Source organism: Seriola dumerili, unplaced genomic scaffold (assembly GCF_002260705.1).
Source record: "Seriola dumerili isolate Sdu_G_001 unplaced genomic scaffold, Sdu_1.0 BDQW01000544.1, whole genome shotgun sequence".
Taxonomy (NCBI): Eukaryota; Metazoa; Chordata; class Actinopteri; order Carangiformes; family Carangidae; genus Seriola; species Seriola dumerili.
Window position 1 is genome coordinate 402,437 of NW_019174799.1, and position 17,862 is coordinate 420,298.

At 36.6% G+C, this 17,862-nt stretch overlaps 1 protein-coding gene across 2 annotated transcripts in view; it reads left to right on the top strand.

Annotated features, from left to right (window-relative positions):
* pcdh12 (protocadherin 12) overlaps positions 1–16,238 on the top strand; it is a 25,908-nt gene extending 9,670 nt beyond the window's left edge. The window contains exons 2-5 of one of the 2 annotated variants that reach the window (XM_022764504.1): positions 5,678–5,763; positions 9,141–9,292; positions 14,007–14,171; positions 14,363–16,238. In XM_022764504.1, the coding sequence (XP_022620225.1) occupies positions 5,678–5,763; positions 9,141–9,292; positions 14,007–14,171; positions 14,363–14,622 (663 nt within the window). In that variant the 3' untranslated portion in view covers positions 14,623–16,238. The remainder of the gene's footprint in view (positions 1–5,677; positions 5,764–9,140; positions 9,293–14,006; positions 14,172–14,362) is intronic. The other variant, XM_022764505.1, reaches the window with a different exon arrangement.
* Positions 16,239–17,862: the final 1,624 nt, after the last annotated feature.

The following is a 17,862-nucleotide window of genomic DNA, read 5'->3' on the forward strand; positions in this document are numbered from 1 at the left end:
TAAGGCATAACAATTTCATAGTATAGTGAGGTATTAAAATGTGAAAAAACATCATAGTATAGTAAGGCATAAAAATGTCATAGTATAATAAGGCATAAAAATGTAAAAAAAAATGTCATAGTATAGGAAGGCATAAAAATGTCAAAAAAATGTCACAGTATAACAAGGCATAAAAATGGGAAAAAACGTCATAGTATAGTAAGGCATAAAAATGTCAAAAAACGTAACAGTAAAGTAAGGCATAAAAATGTCAAAAAACGTAACAGTATAGTAAGGCATTAAAATGTCATAGTTTAGTAAGGCATAAAAACATCAAAAAACGTAACAGTATAGTAAGGCATTGAAATGTCATAGTTTAGTAAGGCATAAAAACATCAAAAAACATAATAGTATAGTAAGATATAAAAATGTCAAAAAATGTCATAGTATAATAAGGCGTAAAAATGTGAAAAAACGTCATAGTATAGTAAGGCATAAAAATGTCAAAAAATGTCATAGTACAATAAGGCATATAAATTTCATAGTATAGTGAGGCATAAAAATTTGAAAAAACGTCATAGAATAATAAGGCATAAAAATGTCATAGTATAATGAGGCATAAAAATGTGAAAAAACGTCATAGTATAGTAAGGCATAAAAATGTTATAGTATAATAGGGCATAAAAATGTAAAAAAAAATGTCATAGTATAGTAAGGCATAAAAATGTCAAAAAAATGTCACAGTATAACAAGGCATAAAAATGTGGGGAAAAACGTCATAGTATAGTATGATATAAAAATGTCAAAAAATGTCATAGTATAATAAGGCATAAAAATGTGCAAAAACGTCATAGTATAGTAAGGCATAAAAATGTCAAGAAAAAGGTCACAGTATAACAAGGCACAAAAATGGGAAAAAAACATCATAGTATAGTAAGGCATAAAAATGTCAAAAAACGTAACAGTAATGTTAGGCATAAAAATATCAAAAAACGTAACAGTATAGTAAGACATAAAAATGTCAAAAAATGTCATAGTATAATAAGGCATAAAAATGTGAAAAAACGTCATAGTATAGTAAGGCATAAAAATGTCATAGTATAATAAGGCATAAAAATGTTAAAAAAAATGTCATAGTATAGTAAGGCATAAAAATTACAAAAAATGTAAGTGTAAAGTAAGGCATAAAAATGTCAAAAAAAATGTCATAGTATAATAAGGCATAAAAATGTCATAGTATATAGTAAGGCATAAAAATGTCAAAAAAATGTCAGAATAATAGGGCATAAAAATTTCATAGTATAATAAGGCATAAAAATGGGAAAAAACATCATAGTATAGTAAGGCATAAAAATGTCAAAAAAATGTCACAGTATAACAAGGTATTAAAATGTGAAAAACATAGTAGATTAAGGCATAAAAATGTCAAAAAAATGTCATAGTATAATAAGGCATAAAAATGTGAAAAAACGACACTTCATAGTAAGGCATAAAAATGTCAAAAAATGTCATACTACAATAAGGCATATAAATTTCATAGTATAGTGAGGCATAAAAATGTTATAGTATAATAGGGCATAAAAATGTAAAAAAAAATGTCATAGTATAGTAAGGCATTAAAATGTCAAAAAAATGTCACAGTATAACAAGGCATAAAAATGTCAAAAAACGTAACGGTAAGGTAAGGCATAAAAATATCAAAAAACGTAACAGTATAGTAAGGCATAAAAATGTCATAGTATATTAAGGCATTAAAATGTCATAGTTTAGTAAGGCATAAAAACGTCAAAAAACATAATAATATAGTAAGACATAAAAATGTCAAAAAATGTCATAGTATAATAAGGCATAAAAATGTGAAAAAAGGTCATAGTATAGTAAGGCATAAAAATGTCATAGTATAATAAGGCATAAAAATGTCAAAAAAATGTCATAGTATAATAAGGCATAAAAATGTAAAAATAAAAGTCATAGGCATAAAAGGCATATAAACTCCACAGAGCATTGGCCCCATATCTGAGGTTTGAACTCACGAACTTATTACTGTGAGACAACATGTCCAACCACTGTACCACCATGCTGATACAACACAATGTCATATTATGTAGAACATAGAATCTTCATAATAAAGTAAGACATAAAAAGGTCATAGTATAGTAAGGTAGGAATCTGTCAAAAAACCTCATAATATAATAAGGTATAAAAACATCATAGTATAGTAAGGCATAAAAATTTTATTGTATAGTAAGGTATGAAAACATCAAAATACATCATAGTACACTAAGGCATAAAACATCAAAAAACTTCATAGTATAGTATGGCATAAAAACGTAATTGTATAATAAGGTATAAAAAACGTCATAGTATAGTAAGGCATAAAAACATCCGAAAACGTCACAGTATAGTAAGGTATGAAAATGTCAAAAAACGCCATAATACAGTAAGTCATAAAAACGTAATTGAACAGTAAGGTATGAATATGTCAGAAAACATCATAGTATAGTATGGCATTAAAACGTCATAAAACAGCATAGTATAACAAGGAATAAAAACATCATAGTATAGTATGGCATAAAAATGTAATTATAAAGTAAGGTGTGAATATGTCAAAAAACATCATAGAATAGTATGGCATCAAACCATTATAGTATAGTTTGGCATAAAAATTGAATTGCATAGTAAGGTATGAAAACGTCAAAATACATCATAGTACACTAAGGCATAAAAACATCAGAAAACGTCATACTGTAGTAAGCCATAAAAAGTTAAAAAAAACCAAGATAGTATAGTTAGGCATAAAAATATCAGAAAACGTCATAAAAAGTCAAAGAAACGTCATAGTATAGTAAGGCATAAGAATTTTATTGTATAGTAAGGTATGAAAATGTCAAAATACATCATAGTACACTGAGACATAAAACATCAGAAAACATCATAGTATAATAAGGTAAAAAATGTAAAAAACATCATAGTATAGTAAGGCATAAAAACATCAGAAAATGTCATAGTATAGTAACACATAAGAAGTAAAAAAAAACATCATAGTATAGAAAGGCATAAAAATGTGAAAAACATAGTATAACAAGGTATCTAAATATCATAGTATAGTATGGCATAAAAATTTAATTGTATATTAAGGTATGAAAACATCAAAATACATCATAGTACACCAAGGCATAAAACATCAGAAAACGTCATAGTATAGGATGGCATAAAAACGTCATAGTATAATAAGGTATAAAAAACGTCATAGTAGTGTAAGACATAAAAATGTGAAGAACATCATAGTATAGTAAAGCATAAAAACATCAGAAAACATCATAGTATAGTAAAGTATGAAAATGTCAAAAAACGTCATAGTATAGTAATGCATAAAAATGTCAAAAAACGTCACAGTACAGTAAGGTATGAAAACATCAGAAAACGTCATAGTATAGTAAGGTATGAAAATGTCAAAAAACATCATAGTATAGTAATGCATAAAAATATCATTGTATAATAAGGTATAAAAACATTAGAAAACGTCACAGTATAGTAAGGTATGAAAATGTAAAAAAAACGTCATAATATAGTGAAGCATAAAATGTAATTGAACAGTAAGGTATGAATATGTCAGAAGACATCATAATATAGTATGGCATTAAAACGTCAAAAAACGCATAGTATAACAAGGAATAAAAACATCATAGTATAGTATGGCATAAAAATGTAATTATACAGTAAGGTGTGAATATGTCAAAAAACATCATAGAATAATATGGCATTAAAACATCATAGTATAGTATGGCATAAAAATTTAATTGCATAGTAAGGTATGAAAATGTCAAAATACATCATAGTACACTGAGACATAAAACATCAGAAAACATCATAGTATAGTAAAGCATAAAAACATCAGAAAATGTCATAGTATAGAAAGGCATAAAAATGTGAAAAATGTCATGGTATAGTAAGGCATAAAAACATCAGTAAATGTCATACTATAGAAGGCCATAAAAAGTAAAAAAAAAAACATAGTACAGTAAGGCATGAAAAAATCATATTATAATAAGGTACAAAAACATCATAGTACAGTAAGGCATAAAAACATCATATTATAATAAGGTATAAAAACGTCATAGTATAGTTAGACATAAAAATGTGAAAAACGTCATAGTACACAAAGGCATAAAAACATCAGAAAATGTTTTGGTATAGTAATGCATAAAAAGATCAGAAAACGTCATAGTATAGTAAGGCTTAAAACATCATAGTGTAATAAGGTATAAAAACGTCATAGTATAGTAATGCATAAAACGTCAAAAAAACGACATAGTATAGTAAGGCATAAAAATGTGAAAAACGTCACGTTATAGTAATGCATAAAAACTTGATTGCACAGTAAGGTATGAATATGTCAAAAAACATAATATAACAAGGTATAAAAATATCATAGCATAGTAAGGTATAAAAACTACATAGCTTAATAGGGAGCAAAAATGTCAAAAAACATCATAGTATAGTATGGTATAAAAATGCAATTGTATACTGAGGTATGAAAACGTCAAAATACATAATAGTATACAAATGTGAAAAACGTAATAGTACACCAAGGCATAAAAACATCAGAAAATGTCATAGTATAGAAAGGCATAAAAACATCAGAAAATATCATAGTATAACAAGGTTTAAAAATGTCAAAAAACATCATAGTATAGTAAGGAATAAAAAGTCAAAAAAACGACATAGTATAATAAGGTATAAAAAAGTTATACTATAGTGAGGCATAAAAACATCAGAAAATGTCATAGTATGGTAAGGTATGAATATGTCAAAAAACATCATAGTATAGAATGGCATTAAAACGTCAAAAAACATCATAGTATAACAAGGTACAAAAATGTCATATTATAGTAAGGCATAAAAACATCAGAAAACGTCATAGTATAGTAAAGCATAAAAAGTCAAAAAAACGACATAATACAGTAAGGCATAACAATGTGAAAAACATAATTGTACAGTAAGGTATGAATATGTCAAAAAACATCATGGTATAACAAGGTACAAAAATATGTTATAGTAAGGCATAAAAACATCAGAAATCGTTATAGTATAGTAAAGCATAAAAAGTAAAAAAAACGACATAGTATAGAAAGGCATAAATACATCAGAAAACATCATAGTATAGTCATGCATAAATATGTAAATGCATAAAAATATTCAGAAAAACGTCATAAGTAAGGCATAAAAAAGTCAGAGTATTCATTGTGACATTTTCATGTGATTCTTCTATAGAAATTTGACTCATATTCTGATATATCCACCATTTTAACTCCTGTCAGCAACCTGACTGCTAGCCTCCAGAAGACTGAAGCCAGGGTTAGCTTGCTAGTTAACGTAAGCTAACATGGTTAAAAAACTTAAGTCGCCATTTTTCTGATGGCGTTGCTAGCATGCTTAAATCGGTTGTCTTGGAGACGTAGCACATTGGAATGATCTAATATGACTTTACTCCAAACATAGTGCAAAGGAGTTCACTCAAATATTGGTAGGGACGATTCTGTCCTCCCAAAATGTTCGTAGGGACATGTCCCTGCTGGCCATTTGCAAATCTACACCCTTTCTTTAGCCTGATGTTTTTAGCCATTATATTCACCTCTCTCTCTCTTTCACCTTCATCCCTCCTCTCCTCCCTCTTCCTCCCTCTTCCTCCCTGCAGCAGATCTCCCAGCTCCTTTCCCTCCTCCGGCAGGGTCAGCTGCAGCCAAGGCCAAACTTCCGGGGGAACAAATATTCTCATCGCAGGTCAGTCTGACTCCTCCTCCTCCTCCTCCTCCTCCTCCCTCGTCTCCTCCTCCCTCGTCTCCTCCTCTGATGTAGACTCAGCAAAACCACAACAAAGGCAAAAAACCAACGAGCTCCTTCTGCTTTTCCTTTATTTATGTTTCATTTTAGACATAATGAAGGTTTTTTATTACTTTACCCTATAACTGACACTATGGTCACACATGTTCACTGCATTAAACCATCCAGTTTCATCTCAGAGAAACTTTGTACTTTTTGTTCGTGAAAATGTTTAAAAATTTTCTGAACAAAAGTTATACAGAGTTAAAGTAAGAAAACAGTGAACAAACTAAACCAAACCTAAACACAACCTTGAATCTCACCCTGGAAGCCGAACATTCATCCCAACAGCTGGTGTGAAATTCAGTTTGACAAACAGAAATTGGTGATTTAATAACAAAGTCACCTTTTCTGTTATGATTGGAAACATGTATCTGATACGAACAGTTAACTTTATGTGATGTGGTGAGTAAGAGCCATAAACCACCGTCTGTCTCCTGTGGTTTTCAGTCTTTAAAATGAAAACAGAGAAGCTGGATTTAGTTTTCTGTTTTGACCACCACCACACTTCAACTTTCTCGTAGATACGACGCCACATAAACACTCAAATGTTCTTTCTTTGAACATTGAAACTGTAATATAATATAATATAATATAATATAATATAGTAAATATTTTGTCATTGTGTCACAAAGATGGCACCAAATCCCATCCCGGTCTTTTCGTCCTCTCCTTCATCACTCTCCTCATCATCAGAGGTTTGTTTGAGAGCCAGCTGGCTGCAGGTCTCAGACTGTGATCACTGCTGCGTCCTCTGATCAAACCAGACTTCCTCTGATAGCAGGACAGGCAGACATTAAAGGGGAATGCCACCCATTTAAAGAACTCACAGATGTCTCTCCTGAACCTGAACATTTCTGTGCAAAGATCCTCTCTCTCTGCAGCTACTTTTTTATTTCTTCAGAAGGGGAAAAATGTTTTTAGGCTTTGTGTGATAATGTGAGAATAATAACCACCTGATTAAAAGTTATAGGCCACATTTAAATAAAGCAGCCTCTTCTCCAGTTACTGCACATGTTGACAGCCACAGCATCACTGTGTCCAGAGCATTGTGTAATATCACTTCAGACTTTATTTCATGCTGTTGTTGTGGGGATAAATTTCTCTTTTATCACAACTGGACAGGCAGAGGCTCTGACTCCGATGTCATAAGGAAAAGTTCAAACACTTATATCGGTGTTCAGACAAAACCATTGGAAGAATAATTAGACATCTGTACACAAACAGTTTTACAGTATGAATCCTGACTGAAGAGACGGATGCAAAAAACAACACATTCATTACACATATAGACACAAAAAGAGTCGAGATCTCTGGTTCAACTTCACCTGCTTCCACACAGAAGGTAAAAGTCCAGTAACACTTACAGTACAGAGAACAACTTTATTTTCAGACCAGTGCAAAGATAAAACAACGTGTACACAGCTTTTCTTCTCTGGGTAAAACAAGTGCTGTAAAAACAGATGGTGACTTCACTTCTGTAAACAGTGTCTCAGCTCTTTAGAGTCAGTTAGATTGACTTGTCTATTTTTAAATGAAGGGACTCTGGCTTCCAGTTGACGCGGTGAAAGCCGATGAATGTCGTCCTCCGTGTTTCTGACCGACTGACCTGCTGTGACTGAAATAACAGCAGCAGACAAACAGGACACGAAGTGAAACGTTCAATGTCACAGGATGAGTGTCTCATAACCCCCGTGAGTGTATAAGTGCAGGGCAGGTTATAGCAGCTCTGTCTGACTGATTCACAGGAAGCAGTGTACCTCGGCGTCACCATGGCGATGAGATTAGATCTGACATCACCTTGATAGAAACACAGCAAACAGTCGCATGAATCATTCTGTCATTTGTAAGGATTTTGGAGGCGATGACAAACTTTGTTGAAGGTTGGATTATCAAGTTTAATTAATTACAAATATCAATTAATAAAATTTCACAAAATAGTGGAAAAGGCCCATTTTTATTCCCTGGATCACAGGTAACATTCAAATACCTGTTGTCTGAGTCAAAAACCTTAAAAATGTGCAGAATTTGTTTTTAAATTTTGGCTTAAAAATGATTTAAACTATAAAAAAAACAAAAAAACAACCCAAACTGTCAATTAACAACTTGATTGATCAACTAATCGATTTTGTCCTGGTTCTGGTTGGTTTGTCTGGGGAAATGACAAGTTTTTGCCCCCAGTAGGAGGTTATTGTTTCCCAAAAGGTTCATATGTTGTTTTTAAATTTAAGTCTTCGTCATGTTTCTGTCGACACTGACGTGGTGTTTAAAGTGTTTCTTCACCAAATCCATGAAAAAAAAGCTTGAACTGAAACAAGTGGCATCAACTCACCTCAGAGTCTGATAAGATTTTAATCTTCAGCACTGGAATAAAATGAAGCTGTTTACTCCAAAGTGACTAACTCGTCTGTGAGCTCACCTTTATCTGACTGGCACTTCCTGTCTGAACCTGCCTGCAGCCACACGCTCTGATACTGCAGTTCTGAAGGATCAGAGGTGTGTGTGTGAGAGTGTGTGTGAGTGGTTGTTGGTGGTTATCACTGGATTTGTCACCTAAAACCTCAGGAATTTTATCACCATTTTAACACAGCAAAACCTCTGTCTCCATATCAGAGATTTCCACTGGAGCTCAGTCTGGGTTTTATCAGGGTTTATGTTCTTTGTTTCTCTGTGACAAAGAAGAAGAAAAATCTGTGATAAGAACCACTGAAGGAATGACCGCTAAATGAGCAATTGATGACATTTTTTTTTTTTGTGTTTTATTTATTATTTTCATCCGATTTCATTGGTCATTTGTATTTTCTGTAAATTGTGAAAAGCAGCTGAATGTTTCAGTGAAAACATCTGTCTGGAAAATGCTTTAAAAAATACAGCAAAACTTTTGCAAAAGTTTCTCAAACCAAGTAATACGATTTCAAACCTTTAGTTATTTTGTTTTGTTATTAAACTTTATTTATTTATTTAAAACACAGGTTATACATGAAGCTTTTAACATTGTCATTATGTTACAGGCTTCAGCCGCCTCCTTCCACAGAGCAATCAAACCTTTATTTTTTAATACTTCATCAGTTCAATGTGTCTATTCTTGTTGATATAAAATATAAAATGTTCAATAAGAACTTTTCTTTTGAGTTTTGACGTTAAAAAACAAAATCCTACGTTTGTTTCACGGAAAACTGATGAAAACAAACCCACTGACTGAGGATTCCTTCAGTCAGAAAGTTTCTGATGTTATCTGACAGTTGTGTGTGTGTGTGTGTGTGTGTGTGTGTGTGCAGATATGGAGGCCAGGACTGTTCTGATTGGCAGAGCACCAAAGACAGTGGACACGGTGAAAGCGAGGCTGGAGATGTGGACTGGGAACCAGGAAGAGACTCACCCATAGACCCACAGCTGGAGGAGGGGCTCAACAACCTGCTCAACAACACTGGTACACACACACACACACACACACACACACACACACACACACACAAATATGTCAAAGAAATATGTGGAGTTCTTTATTAAAAATAAAAAAACCACGCCCATACGTAGCTGTAGTATCATTACACAGTATTGTAGTAATTTCTTTCACAAAGTAAGTGGAACTCTGACTCTGCTGTACTTTTCTATTTAAAGAGACAAACAGTAAACTACACTGGTGTCACTGAGTTTAGCGGCGACCTCCTGCTGAAACTCTCTGATCCATCAGGACAAAAGCAGCTGCACTTTGACCCCTGCAGAATATACAGACCGATCACTTACAATGGACACACACTGGCAAAAGTAGAAAACAGGACGACAGCAGGAAATAACACAGTGGCAGGTTACACATCCACATCCACCCACACGCTCCGTTCCTCCGAGGTTCAGATGTGCTCAGAAACATGTTATTTCTTTGTCTTCAAATGGGATTTTCTGTGTTTTTGTGGTTGAAAATTCCCACAAACTTATAAAAAAATCTCATTAGAATCAGTTTCCTTTAAACAACCAAACACCAACAGAAACTATGAGCTTGTCAGAGTTATCATTGTGTTAACGTACGTTTTATTAGCCTGCTAGCATTACTTTAATGTTATTAGCATGCTATAGTGATATTGCTATGAGTTTGATGAGCATGTTAGTGTTGTTAGCATAATAATGTTCATGGTAATGTTATTAGCATGCGACAGTCATTAGCGTGTTTGTGTTATTAGCATGTTAGCGATACTTTAATGTTGTTAGCGTGCTATATTGATATGAGTTTAATGTTCATGATATGTCATTAGCACATGACTGTCATTATCATGTTTGTGCTATTAGCATGTTAGTGTTGTTAGCATATCATAGTGATATTACTATGATAGTTTTATGACCATGTGAGTGTTATTAGCATGATAATGTCATTAGCATGTGACGGTTTGTTTTATTAGCATGCTATTGTGATATTTCTATGATAGCTCAATGAGCATGTTAGTTTTATTAATATGATAATGGTCATGATAATGTCATTAGCACATGACGGTTATTAGCGTGTTTGTGCTATTAGCATGTTAGTGTTGTTAGCATGATGGTTTCCTAAGAATGGTAGTGATGATTTTTAAGCATGGTCGTTTTAGAGTGTTAGCGCTAATAGCATGTTAGCGTATAAACTTAATAGTGTTGTTAGCATTAATGTTATTTCTGATATTAGCATGTGTTAGGTCACTGGACACGTCCATGATATCCAGCTTCATGTCCTCATTTCTGTTATGAAAACATGGCCGCCGTCTTTACTGAAGTTTTACCAAGATATTTTCACTGAAACTCACTCACTGAAGACGTATTGTGTAGCTGGGAGTTCCTCTGTGGTATGTAGGCCAGTTTTTACAATGTGTGAGTGTGTACAGTAGGTGTGTGTGTGTGTGTGTGTGTGTGTGTGTGTGTGTGTGTGTGTGTGTGTGTGTGTTAAACAGTTTCTTCCTGGTATTGTGGTGGTCGGAGTCCCAGGGCGAGCAGAGGGGTTTACCGCCTGATGATGGTCGAGCGAGCTTTGCTTTATGACAGGAGAGAGAGAAACAAAAGTGTGAGTGGGAGTGTGTTGTGTTGTGTGTGTGATGCTTGACTCACCTTCCACCCTGCAGGCTCTATTATCACTGTAACTTACACCAGAGTACTATGACTACTAACTGTGTGTGTGTGCGTGTGTGTGTGTGTGTGTGTGTGTGTGCGTGTGTGTGTGTTTGAGCTTTGATGAAGCCGTCAGTGCAACACATAAATCTTTTCTCCTTCTTTTATATTTTTGTGACCTGCTTCTTCTTCTTCTGTCTGTCATGATGAATCGGACCAACAGATTCCTGAGCCTTTGTTCAGGTTTGCAGATGATGCTCCCGGCGTTGACAGAGTGTGTGAGAGTGTGTTTCCTTCTCGATCAGTTGGGACTGTGGTTGTGTTCTCTCTCCGTTATAAATATAACCTTATGAACATGAGTGTCATGTTATACCACGTGTGCAGCTCCCTCCATTAAAAGACACATACAGTAAACAAAATGTATGTATGTATATTTTGTATTTACAGTTAATTTCTCTACAGCTAAACTACAGGTAGCATGTAGCATAAGCTAACACACACGTCACTGCATGACATGCAGCTTAACCCTAATTTGTAGCTTTACTTACACACAACATACACTCACACACAACACATGTAAATACTGCACTTCAAATGCATATGATAGAAATATATAACCATAGCTTTATAATCATATAATTATTACACTTCTTTTCTGTTTAAATGAACTTGGACCAAACAAATCTTGTCGGCTGATTATTTCAACCTTGTCTTTTTTATAGTTTATTTACGGTTATATTCTTAATATTTAAACTTACCAGAGCTCATGCTTCCATGGCGATTTGTTTGCAAAGTGTTTATTTAATTAATTACATACTGAACAACAGAGAGGCAGTGATCAGTTCCACCTCTAAGACTATTATATTACAGGCAGGAACCAAAACAGTTGTGTAGTTAACTAGAGAATAAACTGACGATGTGTCAATCATATTTTATTTCGAGTTAAATGTCGACTGTTTTCAGCAGACAGTCTAACAGCTGATTCCGACTCTGTTACCTGTGATCCCTCTTTTTTTGGTGTTTATATAAATAAAGAGGAAAACATGGAGGCGATCTCTAAAATGGTGAAATCAAAAGATAAAACTGACTTAGTTCTGAGTGTGTATTTAAACCCTGATCTTGTCCCTTAACACATTAATGAGCCACACAGTTTATTTTGACTCAGTCCCACACACACACACACTGACCTCAAAATGTGGATTAATCCGCTGCTGAAAATAGTCCCCAACGAATGCTCTATGTGTAACTGTCTGTAAAATAAAGACACAGATAGTTGTGTTTAAATATTGACATATGAAGCAGGAGTTTAACAGTCAGAGAGCCACAGACAGTCGGGAGGTTAGAAAGTGTTTAAATGAGCACATTGTGTATTTTGGTGTAATCGTGGGATTTGTTGACAATAAGGAAAACTGATTCTCAAACGTCCTGTATTTCTCTGTTTTGTTCCTGTGTAACACTGAACCTCGTGTTTCTGTTAAAGCTTGAAGTTTAGCATAAGTTAGGTAAAAGTAATACATGACTTTTTAAACATGAAATGGCCTGATGCTGATTTCTTACATCATTTCTTCCTACACTGATTCAGAAGACTTAAAGCAGTCTGTGTTGAAGTTTGATTTGATTGAATTTCCAGGTTAAACACGGCGACGGTGGTTTTAAACTGCAGACTTCTTATCTGTGAAGAATCTGCTGAAACTCGACACATTCAGTCATTTAAAGAGGATTTCATGTTCAGAGGATCTTTGCCAAAACAAAGGGAGGAAAGGAGGGTTAGGGCGGAGGGGTTAACTCTGGGGGCGGTCTGTGCCGCACTGGGTGTATGCATTAGACTGTGTGTGTGTGTGTGTGTGTGTGTGTGTGTGTGTGTGTGTGTGTGTGTTGCAGTTGTTGTTGAAGTTAATTCCCTGCATCTGGTGGTGGTTAGATGAAGGAGACCACAGCTCTGGAGCTGATTAGTCGGAGCTGATGCAGTTTTTACTCCTCTACGTTCTTCTGTATTATTTATATTGATGCGCCGTCACACACGTCTCTGTGTGTGGTCGCTAATGAACGAGCAGGTCAGACAGAGCTAGAAGCTGCTCCGGCCTCTCTGCTCCTCATCCTCAGGTTCTCCTTTAAACGTGTTTCCTTGGATGAGGACGCCGTCACGCCGCCTCTCTCATCTCACCTCCAGCGAGATAATCGCACACATACATGAGCTGTTTCCAGCGACACGCTGAGAGGATCTGTCACGGTCTGCAGCCTGAATTAGATCAGATGAAACTGAAATAGCTCTGATGGGAAATCAAGCCGCTGCACAAGCAGATAACAACAACCAGGAAGAGCCGGACGTAAACAGGATGTAATGAGGATAAGAAGTGTTAAACATCAGGAGTTGAAGTTTTTATTTCACGCTGATGTCCAGTGCACAGCTTGTTTTACTGTAACTGAATAAATGAAATGAGACGTGTAATCATCTGGGTTTGTTTGTGACTCAGAGTCTGACACACCCGGCGGTTACGCCTCTGACACTGACTGGAATAATCGGAGTGGAGGCGGCGAGCAGGGCAGCAGCGGTGTGGACGTGATGTGTAGCGTACGTTCGAAGCGCGCTGGACGCCATGGACGGCAGGAAAAGGCCCGTTGACAGCAGCCAGATAAAACCACTGTGTCATTTCCTCCTTTTCCTGCCTCGTCCTCGTCCAACAGTCGGACAAAGACTAACAGGGAACATTAAACTTCCTCTGTGACCCGCTCTGAGGCGGCGCATCAGGACAGGGACGGTGTGAGAGTCTTGTGTCACGGTCGTTGCATCAGACAGATTTCACACTGATTTTACAAATCACTGAAAGATCAGAACACATCTCCTTTTTACCAACACACACTCACAGACCAATGGCTGTGTAGCTTTATACTTCATTACTGTATACTATTCATTATCTGCCATTCTGCAGAATGAGTACTTTTACTTGTGGTACTCGTATATTTTGACTCTAATACTTTTGTATTTTTACTGAAGTCAAATTCTCAATGAAATCTGGGATTATAACAAAGAAAATATTCCTCATTTCATTGACTCACTCTCTCTCTTTCTGCAGATGACGTCTTCTCGGAGGTCAACGACCCGGCCTGGATGGCCAGACTCTCTCTCCCGCTCACTGGCGATTACCACGACAACGTTTTTGTCCCCAATGGGCCTCCGTCCCCAGAAACTGAGCTCCTTCCCCGGGACGCCCTGGACTCCTCGTCCTTCTCCACCTTTGGTAAAACAGAACGTCGTCAGCTGTCACTGCTGAAAACAACACAGCAGTTAAATCTGCTTAATTACTTTATATAAACAAAGTTGGTACAAGTAAATAATTGCAAATCTTTTTCACCTTAAGTTAGAATTTCTGTTTTCAGTTCCCAGAAACAGCAGCAGAGTGACACCTCCTTGTCTTCTTCCTCCTCTCAGGTAAAACTCCAGAGAAGGACGGCCCACTGGGCGGGACCCTCCTGTCTGAGGTCAGCACGCTGTTTGAGATGCTGATGACGCAGAAGGCCGACGCCCACCCCGGCCCTCGCCCGGACGTCCTGTACCGACTGTCTGCGGCGTACCGGCGCTCGCTGGGCCTGGACGGCGCCGCCACACCTGCAGCAGGCAACGCAGCGAGGAACTCTGGGAACACTGAGAAGAGGTCGGGCCCGGCTGCACCATCAGGACGTTATCAATAAATCTGTTCACTGAGCACCAGAAGAGACTGACAGCTCGGAACAGGAAGTGAACTGTTGGAAACTGTTTCAATGATTGTGATTGAAAAGACTGAAACTGTAAATAATGATAAATAACAATGAAAACGTAAACGTACAGGATGTGTCACTTTCAACGCGTCTTGTGTCGATACAGTGACGAGACTGGCGACTCCGACCAGGATAAAAAGATGTTGGTGTGGTTGAGCAGAGGTTGGTGAGAATCAGCAAAACAAAAGGTAGAGAAACTGAAGAGCGGATAGATGTCACGAGTAGAGATGAAACATCACCGGGGTCCCACTATGCCCCACCATTAGTATTACCGTTTAAGTTTTAATTATCACTATAACCTTGGCTGATTAACATGGTTAATTACTGCGGTTAATTTGAGTCACGTTAGGTTCTGTACGGCATCAACCAGCAACAGTCTCCCAGACGCTTGCATGGCGAGCAACGTGGGTTTGTTTGTGTCGGGAAGACGGCGACAGTGCCGGACGAGAGCTGTGATGTCATCACACCTAGTCAGATGTGTTGGACATGTTTCTATTTTAATGATTTATTACTTTTTCAACATTTTCCGCGATAATTCTGATCACTATAATCGTGACACTACATTTCTCTACTGTCTCATGTCTAGTCATGACACAGACAGACAACAGCTAAAGCTACAGAGAGCGACAGACGATCTGAAGTGTTGGTTTATACACTGAGTGACTTATGAGGGAATGAGGAGCAGGTGCACAGGTGTGTGTGGGGGATCAGGTGACCAGAGGTGGTGAGGCAGCTACTGGACAGGTGGAGGAGGACGGGAGAGGTTGGTGAAGACGTCTGCAGTTGTTGAGCGTCCGTACACCGGTTCATGAATATACTGTAGGTGTGTTGAAAATGACAGATCCTGTTATTGACATGGTGCTACAGCATCAGGTGCTTCGATTCAGGTTTTAATCAACAGTAAATGACTGGAATCAAACATCTGTTTGTTCCAGGATATTTACTCTGAAAAACAAGAAGGACAAAAAACAAAAAACACAGACAATGATTTGATAGAAAAACAGGAAGTGAAGGGAGGAACTGAGCAGGAACTTCAATAACAAAAAGAATTTGTCTTAAACAGTGAATCCAAACACTGGAAATGTTTGTGGCTTCCTTGTTTCAGATTATCTCTCACCTGAAATCACTGAACCTTTGTCTCCATGTTTCCTAATAAAGCTAAATAAACCTCACTGTCGTTCAGACTTCGGTCGGCGGAGAGTGAGCCAGCGACCAGGGGGAAATGTCTCTTTGTCTTTTTTTGTTTTTGCTCAAGACTAAACAACAACACAGAGCTGAATGAAGGGAAGAGAAAGTGTTTGTTGTCTGAACTTCCTGTGTCCAGCAGCTCTGAAGTCAAATATTGGAATATTCCTGTGTAGGTAAGTTTATTCAGGATGTTGAATTATTCAGTTTGTCTCTTAAATTATTGGTTTAACTTCCATCCAAAGTTTTTCTTAGTTGTAGTTTTCTTGACTGTAATTTGGAAACCAGATGAACAGCACTTTGTACAAAGTCTTTTGTAAAACCTTTGAAAAAAAAAAAAAAACTGTATCAATATTTTTGTGTCATTGAAAGAAAGATTTGTAACTTTTTCAATAAAATGTGTATCATTAACATCGTGTGTATCAGAACTTCATTGGAAAAACATCACATTTTCTGAAGTTGTGTGAAGAGGAATGTGTCTTTAAAGGAGGACTCACCGTCTGCGGCTCTAACGTTTGGTCACCTGCTTATTTTAGGTCGGACACGTATTTTTTGTCTGAGGTTGGAACGAGGTTAAAGTCTGAGTGAACCTCAGGGTTTTCACAGGAGCCAGAGTGTGTGTGGATGTTGACTGCTGAGTTGTTTTCCTTTGTGCACAGCGCCCTCTGGAGTTTAAAAGACACAGGTACACAGTGTGAGATCACAGAAGACGAATACCTCCATCTAGTGGCAGCGTCAGGTAACAGCAACAGAATGAATGCTGCCACTGAGAGCAGCAGCTCGGCATCTAAAGAGACTGAAAAAGGAAGAGTGAATTGGACAGAAGTCTAATGTAAAACACTGTGAGACACAAAACACAGACCTGAGACAAAACGATGCTGAAACACTGAGAGAATGAAAACAAATAAACTTAAGAAAAAAACCATCATGATCAGAAACTAAGAGAAATGAAGAGTCCTGGGGGAGATGGAAGAACCCAGACCTGCAACATGGAAACATTTGGAAAGATCATTTTGAAAAACTACATGAGCAAATTGAAAGTCAGATTTTTATTTAAGTTAAAGTACTGGAGTAAAAATACTTACTCAACTACTCAAAAGTACATTTTTTATAATACACTGACTTTTTAAAACCTGTAGAATAAAAAGCTGTAAAATGTGTCAAAATGTCCTTATAATGTCTAAATGTCCATAAAGGTGAAATGTCCGATGGTTTCAAACCAAAATTAGTCAACACAACAATAGAAAGACACACACACACACACATACACACACACACTTTATTGAATTGTCTTCTCCTCAATGCGTTGGTGATACACTCACTGACATTCACGCCAACGAAGCACAAAGACATGAACTGAACTGAGATTGAAATTGAATTGATTCTGCAGGAGTTCACTTCCTTCTTTAGCCAGTTAAAATCCAACATCGTTCAGGAGGCGTCCGACGAGCTGCGAGCGTCTGTAATGAGCCTCCAGCCTGCAGAGGAAATATTAATTTAAAAGACAAACTGGTCCAGTTTAGCTTTAGCGAGAAACAAAAAGAGCAAAGCAAACACTTTTCTTCCCCCGCAGATGGAGAATAAACAGGTAGGAGAGGGAGCAGCAGCCCTGTGGCAGGAAATAGATCTGGAAGCAGCTAATGCACAGTTTGCTATTAAATGTGCCACCTGTGAGTTACTGAACGCGAGAGAAACCAAAAATCTAATAAAAACTCGATTAAAACAACACTAGTATTTTATTTGTAAACCCCAATAATACAAGCGCCGCAGTATAAATTCATTTCTGGTAGAAATGTGAGGATGTTTGGGCGGGAGAGTGAATCCCAGGAGGAGCTGATGTGGAGGAGGAAAAGTAGATTCACCTGCTGCAGAATAAAGCAGCCGGGCCTCGGTGGGAATATGTAAAGAAACAATAAATAAAAGCAGAAGTAGTGTTAGAACAACAGGTGTTTAATTTTGCTCCAGTCATCTCAGATGATGAAAGAGCTG